Source organism: Lagenorhynchus albirostris, chromosome 10 (assembly GCF_949774975.1).
Source record: "Lagenorhynchus albirostris chromosome 10, mLagAlb1.1, whole genome shotgun sequence".
NCBI classification, from domain to species: Eukaryota; Metazoa; Chordata; class Mammalia; order Artiodactyla; family Delphinidae; genus Lagenorhynchus; species Lagenorhynchus albirostris.
In genome coordinates this window covers 68504255-68524135 of record NC_083104.1, presented here as the reverse complement: position 1 = coordinate 68524135, position 19881 = coordinate 68504255, and the positions used below count along the sequence as shown (strand labels likewise).

General features: G+C 40.4%; 1 protein-coding gene and 1 non-coding gene across 2 annotated transcripts in view; one reads left to right on the top strand and one right to left on the bottom strand.

Annotated features, from left to right (window-relative positions):
* The window catches only part of DNAH8 (dynein axonemal heavy chain 8), a 329745-nt gene that overhangs the window by 87998 nt on the left and 221866 nt on the right, over positions 1–19881 (bottom strand). The window contains exons 75-81 of the mRNA XM_060162780.1: positions 19045–19227; positions 14900–15005; positions 12980–13232; positions 12690–12880; positions 7622–7743; positions 4492–4610; positions 2712–2914 (exon numbers count right to left, since the gene is read on the bottom strand). Coding sequence (XP_060018763.1) covers positions 2712–2914; positions 4492–4610; positions 7622–7743; positions 12690–12880; positions 12980–13232; positions 14900–15005; positions 19045–19227 — 1177 coding nt within the window. The remainder of the gene's footprint in view (positions 1–2711; positions 2915–4491; positions 4611–7621; positions 7744–12689; positions 12881–12979; positions 13233–14899; positions 15006–19044; positions 19228–19881) is intronic.
* Positions 17794–17866, top strand: TRNAW-CCA (transfer RNA tryptophan (anticodon CCA)). Its single transcript has one exon. It is a non-coding gene; the product is annotated as a tRNA-Trp (tRNA).

Sequence of the window (19881 nt, the reverse complement as noted above, 5' to 3'; positions counted from 1 at the left end):
CAAAGGAAAAGCAGTTAAGAAGAAAAGTGACGACAGATTAAACAACAGTCAGTGATAAAACAAAGTCCTAGGTCCTCCTCAAGGAATATGCATAACAATCTGATGCATACCTTTGAGTTATTAGGAAGAAACTAAGACCCCCATCCAGATGGAGGATGGTGACTACATGAAGACCACAAGCATGGAGACCCCAGACCGGCTGGAACCAGAGGTTGACGATTAAGATTTCCGAAACACCACCCTGTTACCTCACTATCAACCAATCAGAAGAAAGTCATGCATCCTGCAGCTCTCACTCCAAATGTCACTTTTAAAAACCCTTCCCTGAAAGCCTTTTGAGCATGAACTGCCTATTCTCCTTATTTGGAACCTGCAATAAACACTGTACTTTCCTTCACCACAACCCGGGTCAGTAAGTTGGCTTTGCTGCATGGCAGGTGAGTGGACCCAAGTTTGGGTTCGGTAACACTGGGAGTGCTGAACATACTGAACATGTAGGTAGTGAAGCTCATGAGCCAACAGAAGCCATGAGTTCTGTCACATGGAGTTCGGTTGTGGCAAGACAGAAAAAAAGGAATCTATATGCAGAGAGAAGTGGGGCATAGAAGCAACTGGACAAAGATCCATGGAGGAGTCGATCTCAAAGAGATTTGCTAACTCCAAGGCTACGAGAGAAGCACCATTCTTAGACTAATGCAGATGACTGGCATGCTGCAGTGAACGTCAGAGCAAAACACCCTACTTTAAAGGTGGTTAATGAGACTTAACCATGAGTACTTGCCAACAGAACATGGGAGCTCTCTGCATTGGGTGTCAGTGTTTAGACAGAAGAAGGAGGCCATTCAAATATGGATCCATATAGAACATAGAACAGTGTGGTGCCAGTGAACAGAGCAAAGTCAGATGAGAAAAGAGGGGTGAACACAGACCATGCTACCATAAGCTAACAGTTTACAGGAACTTCTTAGTGAAGAGGGACATGTGGGAACTATTTAAAGATGACTAAATTAATTTTGTATCATGTTTACATTAACTAGATAATAAGTTCAAGTTTTATTTCATAGAGTAGATTTAGGGATTCATAATCAATCACTTTGATAATCTTTATAAAGACATAAATGAATTAACCCTACAAGGTATACTTAATGAGCTGAACCTGGATGATCCCAAATGGCAATTCCAACAACATTCAGATTTTCAGCACATTAAGAATAAACCACGCAATTCTATCAAACATTGAGAAAAGAGCTAACACCTATCCTTCTCAAATTCTTCCAAAATATAGCAAAGGGAGGAACACTCCCAAACTCACTCTACGAGGCCACCATCACCCTGATACCAAAACCAGACAAAGATGTCACAAAAAGGAAAACTACAGGCCAATATCGCGGATGAACATAAGTGCAAAACTCCTCAACACAATACTAGCAAATAGAATCCAACAGCACATTAAAAGGATCATACACCATGACCAAGTGGGATTTATCCCAGGAATGCAAGGATTCTTCAATATATGCAAATCAATCAATGTGATACACCACATTAACAAATTGAAGGGGAAAAACCATATGATCATCTCAACAGATGCAGAAAAAGCTTTCAACAAAATTCACCACCCATTTATGATAAAAACCATCCAGAAAGTGGGCATACAGGGAACCTGCCTCAGCATAATAAAGGCCATATATGACAAACCCACAGCCAACATTGTTCTCAATCGTGAAAAACTGAAAGCTTATCCTCTAAGATCAGGAACAAGACAAAGTTGCCCACTCTCACCACTATTATTCAACATAGTTTTGGAAGTCCTAGCCACAGCAATCAGAGAAAAAAAAGAAATAAAAGGAATCCAAATCAGAAAAGAAGAAGTAAAGCTGTCACTGTTTGCAGATACATAGAGAATCCTAAAGATGCTACCAGAAAACTACTAGAGCTTATCAATGAGTTTGGTAAAGTAGCACGATACAAAATTAATGCACAGAAATCTCTTGTATTCCTATACACTAATGATGAAAAATCTGAAAGAGAAATGAATGATACACTCCCATTTACCATTGCAACAAAAAGAATAAAATACCTAGGTATAAACCTACCTAAGGAGACAAAAGACCTGTATGCAGAAAACTACAAGACACTGTTGAAAGAAATTAAAGATGATACAAACAGATGGAGAGATATACCATGCAGACGTAGAGAATGGACTTGAAGACATGGGGAGGGGGAAGGGTAAGCTGGGACAAAGTGAAAGAGTGGCATGGACATATATGCACTACCAAATGTAAACTAGATAGCTAGTGGTAAGCAGCCACATAGCACAGGGAGATCAGCTTGGTGCTTTGTGTCCACCTAGAGGCGTGGGATAGGGAGGGTGGGAGGGAGACGCAAGAGGAAGGAGATTATGGGGATGTATGTATATGTATAGCTGATTCACAGCAGAAACTAACACACCATTCTAAAGCAATTATACTCCAATAAAGATGTTTTAAAAAAAACCACTATATGGTAAATGAGTGTGTTCCTCTCTGCACAAAGATATCTATATCACACACTCCAGGAGATCTGAAAGGGGAGGAAAGAAGGAGTTTAATAGTTTTCTAATATTTATGAATTTTATCAATATATTTATAAGAATAAGCTATAAAACTATGAAAGGCAAAATGTGAGGCAACAATATGGAGGTTTTGCTAAATTTCATAGGTTGCTGATCATACCCAGCTTCAGTTTCTTGGCCAATGCGTCAACTTGAATTGTGGGATCAGATCCCATGGACAGAAAACATATCAGAGGTGTTCGTGTATCACTTTCTTCCCAAGTTTTCTCCAGATTTAAGATAACTGGTTCTGTGTACTTTTCCTCCAAAGAATCTGCAATATACTTTCTTGCTTGAAAAACAGTACGGTCTGGGCACCAAGACCTAGAAATGCACACGTTAGAGGAAATAAATTCAGGTTTTAAAAATTCTATCTAATGCTAAGCACATAAAGAACACATAGTTAGTTAGCAAAAGGATAGTGAGCTAATCCTCCTTTATGCAGATATGTGTAAGATGGATGGCAATGTTTTCTATCCTTGGATGAATGCAAGTTTATTCATGTAGTTTTGGTGCGAGGCATTGGCAAGGAGTAGGTCAGGGCCAGTTCTGTTGCCAATCTAGAAGGGAACTTAGAAGTCAACTGGTCCAAACGTCTCATTTTCAGAGGGAGGGGCAACTACTCTGAAGCTTTAGTTATTTTCTTTTTAAAACACGTCAGTGATTATCCCTAGTAACTAAGCTATCAGCTTCGGGTAAGCAATTCCTCATTCAAACTAATACACAGGAGCACATTCACTCTTTGACAAATATTTATGGAGTGAATACTATACATCACGCCCTGCTCTTGATGCCAGGGACTCAGCAGGGATGCAAGGGGAGGTGTCCTCTGCCAGGTCCAGTACATGATGGGGGCTGGCCTGCTGCATACTCGAGGTTCTACAGCCTTCAGAGGGAGATATATGTCAATGGTGTTAGAAGTAGCTTGATCAGCAAGCATTTATTTAATACCATCTGTGTAGACTACACTGTAGCAGGTTCTGCACACAATGACACATTAAATAAATGTCATTTGATATTTTTAGATCACAGACAAACTCTATGGATTCTTCTTTGTTAGTAGATTGCATTATTCATTTGACATAGATTCAATTTTAAAATGATGGATATAAGACACATCTATTCTAATAAAATAAAAACAAATTGCCATTTTGCAGTCTACAGGTCCTGAGGTCATCACTGCTGACAGCTCTGATCACTCTCAAAGAGTGACAACAACCAGGAAACAACTTTTCTAAGAAAACTCAGGGGTATAACATTAGGAAAGACAAAAACAACTCCAACATAATCCGACATCTTTTTGTTATTCTTTTGGTGGTTTCGTCTCCCCCAACTCTACCCTTCTGTGTTGCCCACCACACACACACACCCCGCCACACACACACACACACACACACACACACACATCTTCCAATATAGAATCCTTCTTTGAGCTCCTGCATGTTGGGAAAACATGAAAAGTGAGAAAGAAAAGGAAGAATATTCTTCCTCAACATCACTTTCAAACTTTTGCTTCCATTTTAACAGCCAAAACAGCATTTATATGTTTCAATAGCACAATATTCTTGGTTTTAGCTTAAAAACGAATTGCCTTGTAACTCTGTGAGATCTATTCTTTTACAGAAGTAAATTCAACAATAAATGATTCACTCAATGGTAAATGATGACCAAAGTGAATAGTACAAACATATTTTTCATACGTGTTTTGCTAAAAGCACTATCATTAACACGTTATCAAAATATACCTTTCACCATTTTATTTGCCATCCCAGACTTCAGTTGGGAAACATATACATCTACTACAGTAACTACTGGCACATAGTGAAGTAAGCTCACTGAGGCGGGATCTGTAATTTGACACTATAAAGTGATGCTCTAGGTCTGATAATACCTATTCTCACCTGATAAGTAAAAGCTTGTGGCAGGTATCTAGTGAGTCATTATATCCATCAGGGATGATTTCCTCCTCTGGAGCATCTTTATCAAACCAGATTTTCCATCCCTTCTCATTACGAGATATCTAAAATAAATAAGCTGATTAGTGAGCCCCGGGAATATATGCAATTAAAATTGAATAACCTGAGAAGGCCATTTTTTATAGGCAGCTAATTTTTTAAACATAACCACACTGTTTACATTTTTCTTCAGAACCAGTGACTCAGATAGATTGGATATTATGATTCCCTTTCAGTTTTTCCATTGCTCTTCTACGTTATTCGCTGAAATTAGGACTATGTATCAATTACGCTAAACGACTGGGCAGGAAAAAACATAGACCAGGGTTTCTCAACCTCCGCACTATGGGCATTTAGGGCCAGATTAATTTAGTGTTGAGAGAGGCTGTCCTGTGCATTTTACGTTGTTTAGCAGCATCCCTAGCTCTATCCACTAGTCACCAGGAGCACCTCTGCCCCTGATTTGTGGCAATAAAAAAGGTCTCCAGAATTGTCAGTGCACTCTGGGGCGTGGCACCAGGTTGCCCTTGGATGAGAACCACTGACATAGACCACTTTGATACCCAAACCTCTACATGTGGACCTCTACTTAAACTAGTGATAGATGACAAAATCAAAACTTTTATTTTCCTAGTCATCCCCCCACCTTGAGACCTTAAACCTAAGAATGGATGAAGTCTCTCCAAGAGCTGGTCTCAAACACCTGTTCTTTCAGAAGCATGGAGAGAACCACAGGTTTTCAGAGGTATTAAAGGATGCTCCCTGAAGTCCGAGTGCTGTCCAAACTAATTACAGAAACTATAGATCGGTGAGCCTGACGCTGCTCCGCAGCAACAATCAGGCTGGATTATTTAGACAGTGTCTGAAGTGTGTTTTAAAAGCCATGGCAAGCACTAATAGCAAATATTTATATAGCAGATACTATGCGCCAGACCCAAGGACTGTACTTTTACTTCTATTATCCCCACTTTTTACTGAGGCACAGAGAGGTTAAATAACCGCCCAAAGTCCACACCACACAAGCAATTCATCATCTAGGATACAGACAGGGTGCAAGTTAATAACAAAACAATTGCTCTGTGAATCAGTTGCTCCAACTTTGTCCCTGGGATGCTAAAAGATGGAGACTTTCTGAAATGTTTCACAGCTGCCATCTTTCTCTGAAGATTGCAGCGGCTCTCCCAAGTTGGCTGCTGCCAAAAGAATCTGCCTGGCACAGGGCTTGGAGGGCCTGGGTGCTGCTGCAGCCCCACCCTACTGCACTGGCACCTGTGCTCTGCTACTCAGAGTGCCCCCTGCAGGTCTCCTCCACACTGGCTGCTAGAGAGAAGGAGTTCCAAGAAGAAACAGGGTGCGTATTCTCAACCTACTGGCCTTCCATCTGCTAATTTTGACTCTACCATATAAAGCTTTCAGGACGAGCTGCATCTGTGATAGGATAACTCCCAGCCCCTTGCTCCTGCATTTCCCATTCCTGGCCCTCGCTGCTAGCAAAACCACCTCCAGGTGTTACGCAGTTTGGCCTGGGATGCCGAGGCAGGGCAGCTGCTCTTTGAGGCTATTTTTGTTTCAGTTTCTGACACCCACTCAGCTGGGAGATTGATCTCCTGTTTCCTCCCCTCCTCCCACAGACAGGCCAAACTCTTGCCCATCTGATGGCAGGTCGCCCTGATGGCTAACTTCTGCAAGTTTGTGGAGAACAACTCTTCCTCTTCCCTTCTGGCCCATCCAATGGTGTAAAAGAAGCTGGACAGAAATAACTCATGGTGTCATGAGCATGGGGTCAAATTACAGCTTTACCATGTATGGGCTATGTGGCCTTGGGCAAGTGCTTAACCTCTTTGAATCTCAGTTATCTCATCTATAAATCGTGTCAATAATACTTCGCTTGCACAGTTATTATTGTTGCAAAGTACCTACCCATAGTAAGCGGTAGTAGCCACCAGATTCTACACCAAGGGTACTTAAAATCTAACTGACCGAGGCAAATGATACTGTATATCCTTATATTAATATAATCCGTCAGCAGAGGTGTGATTTTTTCCAGTGGTACTTTAAGGCCGCCTTTACCCAGTCTCGGACCAGACTCAGACCACTTTTTTTTTTTTTTCAAAGTATTTGTTTGGACTTGGAAGACTCAGCTGTAGCTGTAGTACAAAACAAAGCTTACTGTCCACCACAGATATAGTCCAGGGACTTTATCCAGTTGACTCTGACCCAACCATGGTGCATGGGTAAAGAATACATAATGTTCCAGAAGTACCCCTAAACAGACACACCTAGTGTACTCTTGGGTGGGGGATAGGATGTTTGTGGAGGGGAGGGAATCACATGGTGACAGTGCGAGGCTTCTGCCATCCTCAGCCTAGGGATAAGGCTACCAATCACTCACTTTGTCCATCACCAGCAACCGTAAAAAAGATGATTATCAGCATTTGACACTGGGAAACTGCAGGCTCTTCATTGGTGACACACAGTCGTAACCAACAGACCTCAGTAATAAACAACTGTCTTTATTCTGAGTTGCATAATTGTTTTCTGGCGAGAGTTGAATCAACAACTAATCCACAATAACCAATTTACATTTTCAGATAAGAAAAACAGGTAAATCCGGGTCTGTTTCACCATTTTCACCATCATAACTTCACCATTTTATAAATATTTTCACCATTGAAATGACTGAATTTTTATAAAAGGACCTCAACCTTTTCACTTGCCTCAAATTCAAATTTGCTCAAATTATTTAATCATAGGCAGTGAAAACATGGAGTCTACAATAAAAGGGTCCACCCACCCAGAATAAAAGGGTTCTGATTCTGGCAGCAACTCAAGCAGGTTATAAATGATCCATGCCCACCACACAGAAGTAAAGACAGTTGCCTGCACCTGTGAAAAGATTCCTTGGGATATCCTTCTGTCCACCGCCCCCAACCCCCCAGGAGGGCCACAGCGCCTTAAAGCTACACAAGTGTGTTGACTCCTCTGGGTGAAGGGTTTGTCACCAGGAGGCCCCAGTTTAAATGGCCCAGGTGTGTTTGGGTTTACAGATCTGTACTTTTATCCAAGCGTTTATTACCTGGTTCATAATTTCTGCAAATTGCGGAAGTTTACTCAGTTCCACAAGATTCAGCCAGGTCATATCAAGGATCCAGCGAAACGGTTTGGGAGGGCAGGCTTTCAGATCTAGAGCTGCTCCCCCTGTGGAAAGGCATCAGTGAGAATCAGGTCAGCTTGTGCTCTGTTTTTTAGAAATTTATTTTCCAAATAATAAAAAACGAGATAACCATATCACACAAAAATGGGAAAATTGGAAAACAATCACGTTATAGAAAATGTGGTTACCTTTTTTTGGTACAGTTCCTTCAAGTGTTAGTGATTTATACCATCTTATACAGATAGCAACTCCCTGTCATTTTTCCCTGCAAAGAATTTTTCTCACGTGTTTGCAGATGTTTGCCTTTTTATTGTTTTTTAACTATCTGAAATTTATTTATTTATTGATTTATTTTTTGCGGTACGCGGGCCTCTCACTGCTGTGGCCTCTCCCATTGCGGAGCACAGGCTCCGGATGCGCAGGCCCAGCGGCCATGGCTCACGGGCCCAGCCGCTCCGCGGCATGTGGGATCCTCCCGGACCGGGCACGAACCCGTGTCCCCAGCATCGGCAGGCGGACCCTCAACCACTGCGCCACCAGGGAAGCCCTGAAATTTATAATTTTGATATCAATGAATCGGTTGATCTTTTCATGTGTGATTTTAAAAGTCATTTCTTAGTCATCACTCCTCCAGAAGTTTGATATTCAATACTATTGAAATATTTTTTATCAGGTCAAAAAGATGGATAGATGGATATATGAAGGGATGGAGGGAAAGAGGAAGAGAGGAGTATAATACATCTGTGGGTTTTTAAGGGGGTAATTAATGTTCAAATCATTTATTCATTCATTTATTCAACAAACATTCACTGAGCCACCTCTATGTATCCGGTATATTCCAGGCACTGGGGATAAAGCAGAGGAAACCCAACAGGGCTCCTGCTCTCACCGAGTCGAGTGGAGAATGTGAGTGATAGCACTGGATTGTACTTTGAAGCAAATCACAAGTCAAATGAGCACATTCAGTGTGACAGTCTTCACCAAGATGTGTGATTATATCTGCACTTTCAAAATTCCTCTATTGCATGTCTTTAGCAATGTTTTATCGTAATAATTCCAGCTCTGTTGTTTAATTCAGATGTATGCCAAACAGTGGTTCTTGAACTTTTAAATTCTATAACCCTCCTGAAGAACTCATCAAATCCCTCCACTTCACTTACCAACCCGGGGACAAAAACAGGGGAGGTGGCGGGTGGAGGGGACTACAGGTCTCTGCTCTCCCCTCCAGCATCTTCCTGAGAAGGTGAATGAGCTGAAGTACTCCTTTCGTGTAAATCCCTTTGCTCCACCGTGGAGTCAGGGGCTCTGAGTGCCACAACACCTTTAGAACCTGTAAACCTTCCTCCCACATGCCCCCACCCCCTGCAGCGACCAGGTGAAAAGACCTTATTCTAGCACCATTTCTGCTAACACTGAGTTTACCATAGGAGAAGCAAGCCCTAGAGTAAGTCACCTGCAGATTTAAGGGATTCTCTCCTCTAACATGGAGGTAGATGCGTACCTTTTCTTCTTGGTTGTTTCCCCCTCACAGTGATTTCATGTAAACATATACCTCAAAGACATCAGGAGAAGATATTTAAGCTACATCAGTGTTTCCAACATATCATGCACCTAAACTAACCCAGAACAATCACAGCCCATCCCGTTCCCCCAAATATCTTGGCTCTGCCACTCGCTAGCTGCATAAACTTGGACAAAAACTCAGTTTCTCTCAGTTCTCTCTTCTGCCAAATGAGCGTAATAATAGAATCCATCAGATTGATTGCTGTGAAGATTAAATAAATGAATGTATGTAGAAAGCCAACAATAGTCATGGCCCAGAGTAAGAGCTATGTAATCATTAGCTGTTATTTTGACATTAACTCTCTGTTTTGGAAGGCTCAGGTCCAATCCAACCTGGAAGGCAAGAGAATACCCTCTAATGTGTCTTTCTGTCCATGGTTTACAATAAAAGAAAGATGATATTTTTCTAAAATAATCAGGCAGGGGAAACAGGTATATCAATTACTCTACAGTGCAGGAGTGCCCCTGGTATCTATTTCGTTTTTCAAAGTGTTCTGACATTCTCGGTTGAAGAAGAAAGTCAAAGCCACCTTCCAAATATTGCAGAAAACTAGTAGGAATTAATACAAAGGGAAATCAAACATTTCTGCTATGATAAATAAGTCTTTCTTCTTTCCCCCTTAAGTACTGAGTTCAAAATGATAAAAAATATCAATGATCTAAGGGCCATATTTGTTAACTTTGTAAAAAAACATTAAAAACAAAGTCCTACCATCTTTTTTTTTTTAGATTTTTTTTTAATGTGGACCATTTTTAAAGTCTTTATTGAATTTGTTACAATATTGTTTTATGTTTTGGTTTTTTTGGCCTGGAGGCATATGGGATCCTAGCTCCCCGACCAGGGATCAAACCAGCACGCCCTGTATTGGAAGGTGAAGTCTTAACCACTGGACCACCAGGGAAGTCCCAAGGCCTACCATCTTTTAAAAAATAATTTGGTCAAGCTGTAAGCGGTTCAAAACTAATACAAACTGTACAATAAACCAGTTTTGTATTTTTTTCAACCCTTTTACTGTGCTTGACAGTGCTGACTGTACTGACAGTCCACCTATCATAAAATCCCAAATTAATCTTCTGAAGCGCTGCTCATGCTACTTCCCTGCTCATAAAACATGCGGTGGCTCTCTATCGCCAACTCAATTAAATCCAAACTCCTCTCACTGACTCTCCTGATCCTATACAATCCGGTTCTCCCCGACTCTCCAGTTTTATGAAATGGAGTCACAGATGTGCTCTAACCACAGCTCAGATGTGCAGCCTTCTTTATTTTTCTGTGACAAATCAAATCCTTCTCACAAATTCCCTCCCCACTGTGTTGCTGCGTTTCTCGGTCTCCTCTGATTTAAAGACTTTTGAAGAATCCAATCTCTTTCAGGGAATAGCTCTGGCTTGGCTGGGTGTGCTGGGTAGGGAGAGGTGAGGTGGGGTGGGTTTGTGTCTTGATGGGGAGGATGCCTCAGATCTACATGCTGCCCCCTAGGCTTCACTCGTCCCAGTCACAGGCTGGGATCCTCTGAGCCACGACAAATCCTGTCTGACCTATGGGGGCATTAGGCTGCAGTCCACAGAGGTTGGTACTTTGTCGCTAGTTATAAAGTCCCCCTGTCCTGCAACTTCTTGGTTTGAACCCCAGACCCTCGCTGTGCACCAGCCCTCTCCGCATTTCCACAACCACACTCCCACCTGCCAAACCTTAGGCTTATCCATCTATCCACTACCCTCCACCGATGCTGTGATGCAGCTTCGATGTTGGATGTGGCTCTGGGGCACTTCCCTGCTCTCTTTGAATTTCGATGTGGCCATGCATCTTACTTTGGCTAATGAAATATGAGCGTGACGTGTGTCACTTGTGGGGTAACCTTTAAGAGCCAGCACACAATTTGCCACATCCTGTCCCTCTTCCATAGTAATTATGGAAGCAATTTGGATTCCTGGGCGACCATGACAAGCATGTCAGATAGAGAGTAAAGGAGAAGTATACTTTTGTTGTGCTGAAATTTGAGGATTGTTTTTATGGCCACAAAACCTGGCCTATCCTGACTAAAACTAGGTCCCAAAATCACATTCATTATGTCCCCACTCTGACACTTCTCAAAGTAGCTCTTCTTTCAACCATCCAGACCAGAAATCTTTGCACAGAGCAGAAATCTTAGACTCATTTCTGACCCTCTCTTGGCTCTCACACCCAGTCCTTTGTCATTTTACTTTCATGAGCTCTCATATTTGTGTCTTCCTTTATATTCCCATTGTCTTCACCCTAGGATGGGAATGCATTTCCTGTGGTTGGGAAGCTTATAACAGACTCCCTTAAAGCACTTTTCTCTAATCCTACACGTCTGCCAGAGTAACCTTCCTAAAGAACAATAAAAGGATCACATCACTACCTTACACAACTCCTTATTTCTTATCAGATCAAGAAATCCTTCCTCTAGGAACCAAGGCTCACCAATGTACATACTCCACTTATGTCTTTTTCCATGCTGTTCTGTCTTAGCATGGACGTTTTCTTCATTTCTACCTATCATCCATGGTCCATTTCAAATGTCACTTTCTTCTTTTGGGGGAGAAGGGCTGCCAGAAGATGATTTATTAAACTACTTATAAAGATCAAAAAAAATAAGAAAAAGATTGGACCATTTTCCCCAGGTATCAAATAACCTGAAAAATTCCTGGCTTAACCTGCAAAGGCATATTTTCCAAGGAGCTTTTCTTGATCTCACCAACCACATGTAATCTCTCCTTCCTTTTAGATATAACACTTTGTTTTTAGCTCTCTTATAACACAGGTTATTCTGCCTTATTTTGCAGGGTCTTTTTCAATTATCTTTATTTGAACTATGAGACTTTTATTTCTTTTAAAGCAATGTCTGTTTTTTCCTTGTATCCCAAACACCAGTATGGCAGGTTTGCATGGTATATGCTCAATAAATACTTGTTTAGCTGAATTGAATGAAAATACCACTCTTTTGTCTCCTTAATTATACTTTTAACATGGAGATAAGCAATGAGCCGGGCTCTCTTCAAATATAAAATACAAGTGTGCTTTTTGTTACAGTCTTAAATGTCATTATAACCCCTTGCTTAAGGAATTGGTCTCTTGCAGTAGTAGAAAGATCATCACCTGAATCACTATTCTCCCCTTTGGCATTTGGGTCTCCTATTCATAAGCAACAATGCTCAAAATTAATTTAATTACATAACTAAAAACTGCAGAGTTAACACAGACCTGAAATCAATCATCTTGAGTAACCAGAATAAAATGAATGGAAATCGGCGGGGGAGGTGGGGGAAGAGGTATACATAAAGAACTTCACTTCCATTAGAACTTAATTCCTCCGGGTATTACAAGAATGGGTCTACAGGACATCAAAGAGCATACCTAAAGCAATCTCCTTTACATAGCACATCCATATCCCAAACCCTTCACCTTTAATGAGAGCCTGAAACTCTCTGTGCTTCACCGTTCCTCTCTGAAGATCGATTTTTAAGGTCATGAGGAGCACAAAGAGGAACTTGTGGTTCTCGTACAAGCCTCTGACAGAATATGTAAAAACTTCATATGTCAGATACTCAATAATATTTGTAATTCTCTTTTGAGGCAGTGGAGACTTCTCAGACCTGCAATATGTTTTAAAAATCAAAGAGGTAAAAATCCATTTCTAAGAGAGTAGGTAGGAATACACACAAAATTTGTGGGGCAAGGTAGTGAGGCCCCACCTGGCCATGGACTGGTCAAATAACTTCAAGAACTGGGCCAGTGAGGTCTGGTACATGATGTTGACCATGCTCATCTCTGTGATGAGAAAGTAGAGGATGCTGCCTCGGGTGGCCACGGGCCGGAACTCCTCCTGGGCCGTGTTAATCTTGATCTCTGTTTCCGCGGCCACGTGTAGTTTTTCACTTACTTCAGCTGCTGTCTGCTTGGTGGTGTGGAGGACACCGATGAGAGATTCGTCATCTACCAAGGAACCTAAAAACCAAACAGGAAAGCTGTGGAACACAAGACGGGAAAGCCGCGAAACGAGATGCATCACTTCTGAAATCACCGCGTTAATTTTCAACTTGACTTTTTCAAAGCCCACAGGATGGAAGGGCAGAATCTTAAGACATGAGAGGCTTCTAGTCTAACCAGGCATCCGATGCCTGAATCCGTTCTAAACATTCCTGCCTAGGGTTTGTCCCCCACTCTGCCTGAAAATCTGTAAAAGGCAATTCTCAAGGCAGCCCACAAATCTGGTCTTCAAGTGTCTGAAGAAAATTCACATCTCCCTCCAGTCCCAGTGGTTTCAGCTGTTCCTATGACATGGCTTTCACCTCCATTATCATCTTGATGGTTCCCCTCACAGTATCACAGGCTTTTCCTTCCCACTTGTCTCACAGTGTGAATTACACACCAGCTTTCAGGTGAATCGTACTTTCTCTACTCCTGCTTTAGTTCAACAGTCCTTGACATTGAGAACTCTGGTCCTTCTATGTCTCTAATGAGTTAGGAGACAGTTGAAGTGTCTAACCAGGAAGAAAAATCCTGATTTTATTTTTAGTTTTACTCTTCATTATTGTTTTTAACAGACATAACATGTCTACGACAATAAACATAGAAATAAAAAATCTCAATTTTAAGACACAGAAAGGTGCTCTGGAGGTGCTGAGATAACGGTCACGATATCTGCAGAGAGTGGTGCTCTGGCCTACCTAGAAGCAGGTGGGTGCTTCTGGAAGGTGCTGAGTTACTTGCTCTGATGGGCACGCTAGGTCTGCTAGGGAAGTCCAAATTGTGACTAACCTCAAACTCTTGGCTGGATCCTCAGTCAGTCCTCCTTGGTAATATTTACAATGCCCAGAGGCATCAAATGGCTGGGAGATGTCATGGACCACGAGACAGACAACTTCATTAGCACAAGCAGTGCAATGAAGGCAGATAAGAGGCCTTTTCCATGAGGTCACCTTAAAGTGCTGGAGACTGCTGTGAGAGTAACACTTGATGTACTTCTGGGAGGTTAAGTTTTTTTGTTTTTAAATCCAAGGGTTAAAGTGCTTTTGGGAAGTATTCATCATTAGATTGCGAATGAATGGTAGAATTTAGGTTGCTGTAATTTGCCTACTACAGAACAATATATCCCAGGGGGTGGTACGATGATCTGACTGCCCAGAGGAGAACCTATCCCTGACTTCTAAGTGGGAGGTCAAGTCCAGAATGACTGAGCCTGGGCTGCTCAAGTGTCTCTGACAACATTACACACATCATAACCCACTGTGGCAATTGCATTTCAACACCAAATGAAAGAGTCAATCTAAAAAACACAAAATAGATTGAGCACATTAGTCTCCTTTCGGCAAGCAAATTAGCCTGTTGTGAGTTACCTAGCTGTATTGGGAGCCCTTATTTTTCTCGGGAGAGAGCAATTATATCAAGAAAACTGTGTTATTATCAAATGCTCAGATGCCGGTTGCTAATTCAGATATCAGATTCTCTGCAGTCCCTCTGTAATGTCTAGATGGAAATTGCCTTGCTTGTTTTTGCGTGGATAACTCAACTGTTTCCTAATATCTGTAATCATGAGAGCATTGGAAAGAGGGTACAAGAAATCCTTATTTATTCACAATCCATTATGTGATTATTTCTTAGTAACACAATACCTTTTGTAGTACTTAATTTGTAGAGAAGGTTATCTTCAAGTTCTTTCATCTTCCGCTTATTAAAAGTCACATCCTCCAAAAGTTTAACCCTCTCAGACTCTAACTCCTGTTATTAAAAAAAAATAACATCAGAACTGTAATTACCAGTTATTATGGCAAATGCAACCTACTAGTGTTTATTATTCATTTTAAAAGTTTAAACAAAAGTGCCATTCAAATGACACTATCGTTAGTCAAATCTATCTATTTGTATTTTTATTTCTCTGGACAGTTTTTTAAAGATTATGCCCATTAGCATTAAGTTTCCATAGCACTTACACGGGCATGAATGAGATAAACCTGCTAAAATAATTTTGCTCAGCTCTCTTCTCAACTTTAAGTTTTTTAAAATTAAGACTGTCCCATTCTCTTGACCCTGTTCCCATATACCGCCTCAGTCAGAAATGCTAACTTCATTTGCAGTCAGAAGGGCTAGAGACAAAGAAGCATTAATACCAAGTAACCAAGAGGCTACTCAAGCCAAATGGAGCTCCTGAGCTGGGACCTGACTATAGGAACACCAGGTACCTGCTTTGACATAGCCAGCTGCCAATACAAATCCATTTTCCATTTTTTTGCATCTTCTACCAGAGGGGCTAAATTGGATGTCTGGAAGGTATATTCTTTTCTACATAAATAATATAGTCTTAAAATTATACTTTGAAAAAAATTTCAAACTTTCAGAAAAGTTACAAGACTGGTACAATGAACTCTCATATACCCTTCACCTAGATTCCTCAAATAACATTTTGCTTTATCACTATTTCTATATAATACTTTTTATCATTACTGTTATTATTACTGCTGAACTGTTTGCATATGTCATGATACTTTATCTGTAAAAACTTTAACACATCTCCTAGGCAACAGGACATTCTCCTATACAACCATAGTGTAATTTTCAAATTCAGAATATTTAACATGGATATAATACTCTTGCTAAATATAGAGTAAATTAAATTGTCTCAAAAGCATTCTTTATAGCATTTTTTTAATATTACTTTAAAAAAATTTTTTATTTATTTATTTTTGGCTGCATTGGGTCTTCATTGCTGCACACAGGCTTTCTCTAGTTGCGGCGAGCGGGGGCTACTCTTCGTTGCGGTGCGCAGGCCTCTCATTGTGGTGTCTTCTCTTTTTGCGGAGCACAGGCTACAGGCGCGTGGGCTTCAGTAGTTGTGGCACATGGGCTCAGTAATTGTGGCTCGCGGGCTCTAAAGCGCAGGCACAATAGTTGTGGCACACGGACTTAGGCGCTCCGCGGCATGTGGGATCTTTCTGGACCAGGGCTCGAACCCGTGTCCCCTGAACTGGCAGGCGGATTCTCAACCACTGCGCCACCAGGGGAGCCCTGTAGCATTCTTTTTTGATCTTATACAGAATCACACACTGTACTTAGAATTGCATTAAAAATGTGTTTTTAAACTACTTATTTGAGAAAGTTTCTTGAAAAACTGCTACGGAAATACCACCACTTTCAGAAAGTCTTCCTAAACCAGTTTGTCAGTTAAAACCCACAGCACGGCATTCCTCTGTACATCTACTATGGCTTGCATCACAATCTATGTGTCAGCTATATCCCTCCAACTAGATTCTGTGCATCTAGAGGGCAGGAACTTGTCCTATTCATTTTTAAAAATTGAAGTATAGTTGATTTACAATGTTGTGTTAATTACTGCTGTACAGCAAAGTGATTCAGTTATATATATATATATGTATATATATATTCTTTTTTTATATTCTTTTCCATTATGGTTTATCACAGGGTATTGAATATAGTTCTCTGTGCTATACAGTAGGACCTTGGTGTTTATCCCCTATTCATTTTTGTATCCTTGACAGCACTTATCTTGAGGCTTTGCAGAGAAGCGACTCAACCTAATAAATATTTGTTAAATTGAAGTGTACTGAATTTAGTTCAACAACTTTATTTTACATCTGGGGAAACTGAGGACCCAGAAATATTAACTCCAAATAACATGGCAATATAATACACACAGCTACTTACTAGAAGGGATGAGCCTAATATCCTTGTCCCCCAACTCCAAGACTAGTATACTGCCATTGTACTAGTGGCTTGCAGTATTTGATGGGGTGGTGATGAAGATCATGGCTGTATTTGCAGAGAATAGCTAATGAATTGTCTTCATTAAAGCAGTCATCCCAACAGTGGCAGTATAGAAATATGTGGACAAAATGAAATCATGTTAGCGTCCTTTTCAGTGTGATATGGAAAAACAAGCATCATGGTACAATGGACGACTTGTGAGTTTTACAGCATGAACTGTAGAGCTTATCTACGAGGCTTGGCAGGGTGGAAAGTCTATGTGCTCTTATGGGTTAAGACCTTATTCTCCTTGGTCTCCATTTGTTCATCTGTAAAATGGGGGTGTAAGAGCAGGATTGTTAGGAGGGTTAAACATCACAGTCAGGATGTCCTCCTGCAGATTAAGTGTGCACTTTGTTTTTTCCAGCAAGGCTGGTGTTAGCATCCTAGTGCATCTCTTGAAGAGGAAGTTAAGGCCTAGAAGAGTGAGCATGGGGCGCTCTGGGGACGTGGAGTGTACTTTAGATGGTGGTGTGGGCTGCCTTACAGAAGTTAGTGTAGCCTGCATGGGGGATCTGGACCAATGAGGCACCATCTCAGAACAGACCAACAGCACCAGGTAGACCAAGAAGGAAGGACTAATTTTCAACAGTTGATACCACATGGCCCTAAGAGGTGATCGAGGCAGTGAACTGAGGGGTCCATGCTCTCTGCCAGACTGTGAAAGTGAGATGATTCCCTTTCTAGATTGCATAAGCCCTGGGCAGTTTCTTGGAAACTAAGATCAAACAGCTAATGAGGGGGAACTTCCCTGGTGGTCCAGTGGGTAAGACTCCATGCTCCCAATGCAGGGGGCCCAGGTTCGATCCCTGGTCAGGGAACTAGATCCCGCATGCATGCCACAACTAAGAAGTCTGCATGCCGCAACTAAAGATCCCGTGTGCCACAACGAAGATCCTGTGTGCCCGCAACTAAGACCTGGTGCAGCCAAGATAAATAAATAAATACATAAATATTAAAAGAAAAAAAATCAGCTAATGAGAGTGGAAGCTGGAACTGGGCTCCTTTTACTCCACCAGACTGGCTGCCTTTCAAGGGCCTGCCCCAAGTTAGCCATTTCTTGTTAACCAGGTAGGATTTTACTTCTCTTTTTACTGAGCCCTCTATTTATCTGGTGTCAGTATCATTTCTCTTTTCCTTTTTGAATCTTCCTCTGTATTTGTAGCCATCTGTTCATATCACTTCCTTTCCTCCTTTCCTTAAGTCTTCTGCCATTCTTTCTCTCACCCTCCCATTTTATGCATCTCTGGTCTTATTATTTCTAACCTTGCCTTTTCCTTGAAACCTTAATACTAACATTAATTATGTTTTAGCAAATATAAACTTTCTCAGATTTTATAAATATATTTTATACAATGAAAATATATAAAATTATATTTTATACATAACATTTAATGTTTTCTGAGCTTTATCTTAAAACTTAATCTATCAGTCTCTTAAAATCTTCCAGCCTTAACTTTTTCTTTGTTTTATCAGAACCCTCAATTATACTTAATTTCTCTGCTTCAGTGCAAGTTTCATTTAATTAAGATAAAAGTATGGCTCTCTAGATCATTAGATTATTAGATTGTGGTGTTATCAATTACAATCAAGTACTATCAATTACTATTGCAGTGTAGTAGTTGAAACTACTATAGTGGTAACAATACTCATTCAGAGCAAGTTCTTCTTTTCCAGGATCATTACTTTATTGAATTTTCCAGGTGTATCCAAGACTATTCATCCATAGGGCGATAGATATGAAAGTCAACATACCCAAAGCTTTAAAGTCAGAAGTAGAAAGAGTGGTGTGTGTGTGCACGTGTGGTTTTGGTGTTGGAGGAGAGGTGAGTTACATGATTTCTCAACAGGACTTGAGACTACAAAACAAATATTTATGCTAACAAAGGTAACTATGATTTGCTCAATTTTTTCTTTTCCATATACTCAACAATTTCCCAATACATTTAAAACGTTTATTAAAATTTATTATAAGTTCTTTACCTTGAGAAATTATTACCTGTTTCTCTGTTAGAATTACCCTCCTTAGTAACTGGTTCTCAAGTCCTTTCATGGTAACAGTAAAATCAATGACTGACGTTTTAGCATTGATCTCAGGGGTAAAGGCAGGGTTTGGTAACTTTGTTGTAATATAAAGTTTAAATGTATCCATGATATCACATTCCTTATCTCCGACCTTCACCTACATCAATTCAAATATTAAATTACAAACAGCTTAAAGGACAAGACAAGAAATTTGGGTTCAGTTTAGGAGAGAGTTTATCAAAAGTCAGTGCAGTGAAATGAATGAATTACAAAAATCAGTTGTAAAATTTTAATCAGTGATCTTAAATAAAAAAGCCTATTCCATTAGAATAATTTAGACTTGTGGTCCTGCCTGAAAATGTTTTTAGCCATGACACCAAGCAAATTAAATGAAAAATTTATCCAAAACAAATGTTGAATAAAGGAAAACTCAGACATGCCTCATATTTGATTGTTTTTTCCCACCTGAGGAAATTGTTTCCTGCTATGGAAATTTGTTGTGTTTATAGGAAGTGGAAAAAAAAAAGAAGTGTTATTTCTTTTTGCATTTCACAGTCATATCTGAAGCATATTTGACAAGAGAAAGGGTTAATGAAATTTTCAGAGAAAAAAATGCCAACTTTTTTCCCCAGAAAGATAACACTTATCTTAAACACCACAATTTTCAGTGTATTGAAAACAACTGGGTTTGCTACCTAAAACTCAGGTGGAAATTATAACATTTTAAAATGACTTAAAATTTTAATTAATTTTAATCCTTCCTGTGATGGAAAACCACATTGCTAAGGCACTAATTCTCAGGCATCATGAC